Below are 4,991 nucleotides of genomic sequence, written 5' to 3'. Positions count from 1 at the left end.
GACCTTAAGGTCTTTTCTGGGGTACCCGTCAACGTGGTCGCGAGTCAGCACGTCCACAAGATTGTGCAGGTAAGGCTGTTCATACATTTTTCCTTGGTCTCTTCTTCCATTTTTTTTTTTTTTTTTTTTTTTTTTTTTTTTTTTTTTTACTGACATTCTTATCTTGCTTCGTCAGGTGTTGGGGGAGAGCCTTCATCTGGCTTCTGAGTGTCTTACTCAAGAGGCTAAGGTGGCTTCTTTGACTTCTAGGATGGAGGCTCTGGAGAAAGAGAACTCAACTTTGAAGAAGGACCTTATACAGTCGATGGACAAGTCTGCTACCTTGAAGGAGAAGGTCAAGGCTCTAAATTCTGACCTAAGGGTTGAGTGTCAGCTGAATCAGGAGAAGGATGACCAGCTTCAGGCGGCCAAAGAGAAGTTGAAGACAATCGCTGCCAGGTCCGTCGAGGCCTTTCAGTAGACGGAGGAGTATTCTACTGTACTTTTCAGTTGGTATTTCAAGGGATTTGAACTCCTCCGCCGGTACCTCGTCAAGTACCCTACAGGGGTTGATCTGCCAAGTCTGGACCTAGAAGTGGTGGATCAAGTGACGGCTGCTAACGAGGCTGCCCAGTCTTCTGTTCCTGACGGTGATGCCCCTGCTGCTGACGACACTCCTATTGCTGAGAACGTTCCTGTTGCTGACGACCCGGTTACTGACGCTCCAGATGCCCGAGCCTGATCCTTAGAGAAATTTATCACTTATATTGGCCCATTATGTTTTAGGCCCTTTTTGGGGATGTACATATATATATTTATATATATATATATATATATATTTTTTTTTTTTTCAATTTTCAGAACAATATCTTTTGATCCTGTTAAGAGAACAAGGATAATTGCCCTCTGTTTTTGGGCTTTTCTATGATTTAATGTTTACCTGCTTTTGTGGTTACACTACTGTCTGTGTTTGTGCACATGTGCGTGATTTAGCATAAACTTCTTAGCGTACCTTGTATTTAGCTGGTACTCAGTGCAAATTCCTCGTGATTTGCTCGTCATTCTTTATCCTTGTTGTGGGTTTTTATCCTTCTTCTTTTTCTTTTTGCTCTTTTCCTTGTGGGTTCGCCAGTGTCCTTAGTTCGTTCAGTGGGACTTTGCCATTCGCGTAGGCCTTAGGATTATGTTTATATCTCCAGCACGTCTCGTGTGCTTTCGTCAGTGACTTACATCCGTCTTGGCGGAATCTTATCACTTAGGGCTTCGTTAGTGATTTACATCCGTCTTGGCGGAATCTTATCACTTAGCCTTTTTCTTTTATGGTGACTTGCATCCCATTAAGGAATCTCGTCACTTAGGGCTTCGTCAGTGATTTACATCCGTCTTGGCGGAATCTTATCACTTAGCCTTTTTCTTTTATGGTGACTTACATTCCATTACGGAATCTAGTCACTTAGGGCTTCGTCAGTGATTTACATCCGTCTTGGCAGAATCTTATCACTTAACCTTTTTCTCATGTTTGTTGGTGTTGTCGTTGGTGACATACACTCGTCAAAGTGGACTCTTGTTAGTTTGACTTATAATTGACTGGACCTGTCTGCATAAAGACATCAAAGGATAAGAAATTTTTATTGAATTCAGGAGTAATTGCCTTTGTCTATTACATTTACTGGTGGTACTTTTTCAAATGCTCAATATTCCATGGTCGAGGGAGCCTTTGTTCGTCCATGGTTTCCAGGTGATAACTTCCTTGTCTCGAGTAGTGAATGACTCGGTAGGGGCCTTCCCATGTAGGACCCAACTTTCCCTGGGTAGGGTCGTTAGTTGTCATGGTGGTCCTGCGTAGGACGAGGTCACCTATGTCCAATCGTCTCAGTTTGACCCTTTTGTCATAGTATTCGGCCATCTTTCTTTGATATTTCGTCATCTTGCTGGATGCATTGTCTCTTACTTCGTCCAGACAATCAAGGTGGAGTCGCAATTCGTCGTCATTGATCTCTTCGTTGAAAGTTCCACGCCTGATGCTCGTAACCCCTACTTCGACTGGAATTACTGCTTTTGTGCCATAGGTAAGCCTGAAGGGGGTTTCTCCTGTTGGGGTTCTGGCGGTGGTTCTGTAAGCCCACAGGACATTTGGTAGTTCTTCTGGCCAGGCACCTTTCACATCGTCCAGTCTGGTCTTGATAATCTTGAGCAGTGTCTGATTCGTCACTTCCGTCTGCCCGTTTGCCTGAGGATGCCCTGGGGATGAGAACTGATTCTTGATCCCAAGATTTGAGCAGAATTCCCTGAAGCCTTGACTGTCAAACTGCCTTCCATTGTCTGTTATGATCGTCGAGGGAATCCCGAACCTGCAGATTACGTTCTTCCACACAAAGTTCTGGATCCGAGCCTTAGTGATCGTTGCTAGGGCCTCTGCTTCAACCCATTTTGTGAAATAGTCAATAGCAACAAGAAGGAATTTTACCTGACCTTTACCTTGGGGCAGAGGACCGACGATATCGATTCCCCATTGTGCAAATGGTCATGGGGAAGCTATGGTCGTCATTTTCTCTGTTGGAAGCCGCTGCACATTCTCGTATCGCTGGCATTTGTCGCACCTCCTGACAATCTCAGCAGCGTCCACCTGCATGGTTGGCCAAAAATACCCTGCCCTTACCACTTTGTTTGCTAGGGATCTGGAGCCGGCATGGTCGCCACAAATTCCTCCGTGTACTTCCTCCAGGATGTATTTCGCCTCTTCTTCGTCGACGTACTTCAAGTAAGGCATAGAGAAGCCTCTCTTGTACAAGACGTCATTCAGGATCGTGAACCTGGCTGCCCTCTTCTTGATCTTTCTAGCTTCTTCAGTGTTTTGAGGTAAGTGCCCGTCCTGGAGGAAGGACATTATGGGCGTCATCCAGGTATCAGTGCTCTGGACGGCGAATGTTGCAACTTCCTTGATACTAGGGTGTTTCTGGACTTCCATCGCCAGGTCCGTGCTAGTTCCTTCTTCTTCTGATGACGCTAGCTTTGACACTTCGTCATCCCCCATATTCTGACTTCTTGGGATTTGTATGAACTCCACTGTGTCGAATTCCTGAGCCAGTTGTCTTACCAACTTGAGGTACTTCTGCATCCTTTCTTCCTTTGCCTCGTATTCTCCCTTGATCTGTCCAATTACTAGCTATGAATCACTTTGGATCAGCAAATTTTTGGCACCAAGAGCTTTCCCAAGCCTCAGTCCCGTCAGTACTCCTTCGTATTTAGCTTCGTTGTTGGTGGCTGGGAACTTTAGTTGGACCCCATATTTCAGCACTTCTCCATCGGGGGTGGTTATGATGGCCCCTACTCCCCCCTTCTTTTGGGCTGACGAACCATCAGTCTGTATTATCAATTTATCTGCTTCGTCGGTAATCCTGTCTTCGTCAGGGAGTGTGAATTCTGCGATGAAGTCCGCCAGAGCTTGTGCCTTGATCGCTGTTCTTGGATGGTACTCGATGTCAAATTGACTAAGTTCGATTGCCCACTGGACCATTCTCCCTGCTGCTTCTGGCTTGTTCATTGACTTCTTGATTAGTTGGTCCATCATTACGAGAATAGGATTTGACTGGAAATACTGCCTGAGCTTGCGCGAGGCCACTATTAGTGCAAACGCAATCTTTTCGATCCTTGGGTATCTGGACTCAGCTCCTTGGAAAGCTTAGCTGACGTAGTAAACCGGGAGTTGCTTCTTGCCTTCTTCTCTAATCAAAGCTGCACTTACTACCGAGGCTGACACTGCCAGGTATAAGTATAAGTTTTCTCCTTCTTTGGACGGACTTAGGAAAGGTGGGCTGTTCAGGTAGTGCTTCAGCTCTTGGAACGCTACCTCGCACTCGTCGGTCCAGTTAAAAGCCTGCTTCAAGGTTTTGAAAAGGGGGAGGCATTTGTCTGTAGCCCTAGAGACGAACTTGTTTAAGGCCGCTATCCTTCCTGTGAGTTTTTGAACGTCCTTGACGGTCTTGGGTGAGGCCATGTCGATGATAGCTTGCACTTTCTTTGGGTTTGCTTCTATTCCTCGCTGGGACACCACGAATCCCAGGAACTTCCCCGAGGCTACCCCGAAAACGCACTTACTTGGATTCAACCTCATCTGGTGCTTTTTGAGGGTTGCGAAAGTTTCTTTCAAGTCGTCCAGATGTGCAAGCTCTTCCTTGCTCTTGACGAGCATATCGTCCACGTATACTTCCATGTTTTTGTCAATCTGCTGGCTGAACATTTTGTTCACAAGCCTCTGATACGTAGCTCTAGCATTTTTTAACCCAAAAGGCATTACCTTGTAGCAGTAGAGTCCTTGACTCATGATGAAGGCGGTCTTCTCCTGGTCTTCTTCAGCCATTTTTATTTGGTTATACCCTGAGAAGGCGTCCATGAATGTCAGTAGCTTATGCCCGGCAGTGGAGTCCACGAGCTGGTCTATTCTTGGTAGAGGGAAGCTGTCTTTCAGGCATGCTTTGTTCAGATCGGTGAAGTCTACGCACATCCTCCATTTCCCGTTCGCTTTCTTGACCAGGACGACATTGGCGAGCCAGTCAGGGTAGTACACTTCCCGGATGAATCCAGCTGTCAAGAGTTTGTTAACCTCCTCTGCAACTGCTTGATCTCGTTCTGGAGCGAAGGTTCTCTATCGTTGCTGGACGGGCTTCCGTTCTGGGTCCACATTCAGCCTGTGCTGGATGACTTTTGGAGATATGCCCGGTATGTCCTCGTGACTCCATGCAAAGACATCTAGATTCTCTTTCAAGAACCTTATGAGTCTTGTTCTCATCTTGGGACTCAGCGTCGTCCCTATCTTGGTCGTCTTGTTCACGCTTCCTTCTACCAATTCCACTATTTCCAGGGCTTCTATCCCGTCTTCCTCTTTTTCTTCAATCGTCCATGTGTGGTTCTCCTTTCCAGCAAGGACAGCGTGATAGCATTCTCTTGCTAAGACCTGATTGCCTTTCACCTTACCAACGTCGTTGCCTGTTGGGAATTTCACCTTCAAGCAG

General features: G+C 46.3%; 1 protein-coding gene across 1 annotated transcript; it reads right to left on the bottom strand.

The window, feature by feature from the left end:
• Nucleotides 1–1,645: 1,645 nt before the first annotated feature.
• Nucleotides 1,646–3,547, bottom strand: LOC115966646. Its single transcript, XM_031085840.1, has 3 exons — nucleotides 3,215–3,547; nucleotides 2,580–3,130; nucleotides 1,646–2,330 (listed from the first exon to the last, which is right to left on the bottom strand). The coding sequence occupies exons 1-3, from the start codon at nucleotides 3,545–3,547 to the stop codon at nucleotides 1,646–1,648; spliced, it is 1,569 nt and encodes a 522-aa protein (XP_030941700.1).
• Nucleotides 3,548–4,991: the final 1,444 nt, after the last annotated feature.

This window comes from Quercus lobata, chromosome 11, assembly GCF_001633185.2.
Source record: "Quercus lobata isolate SW786 chromosome 11, ValleyOak3.0 Primary Assembly, whole genome shotgun sequence".
Taxonomy (NCBI): domain Eukaryota; kingdom Viridiplantae; phylum Streptophyta; class Magnoliopsida; order Fagales; family Fagaceae; genus Quercus; species Quercus lobata.
The sequence above is the reverse complement of the archived record's forward strand: the minus strand, read 5'-3'. Positions and strand labels throughout refer to the sequence as shown.

Excerpts from the sequence above, each read along its gene's own strand:
- LOC115966646 (XM_031085840.1), bottom strand. The coding sequence starts at position 3,547 with ATGGACCAACTAATCAAGAAGTCAATGAACAAGCCAGAAGCAGCAGGG. Across the intron at positions 3,131-3,214 it reads ACGAAGCTAAATACGAAGGA|ATCAAGGGAGAATACGAGGC; the intron begins GTACTGACGGGA and ends GTAATTGGACAG. Across the intron at positions 2,331-2,579 it reads GCTGCTGAGATTGTCAGGAG|GTTCGGGATTCCCTCGACGA; the intron begins GTGCGACAAATG and ends CGTAATCTGCAG.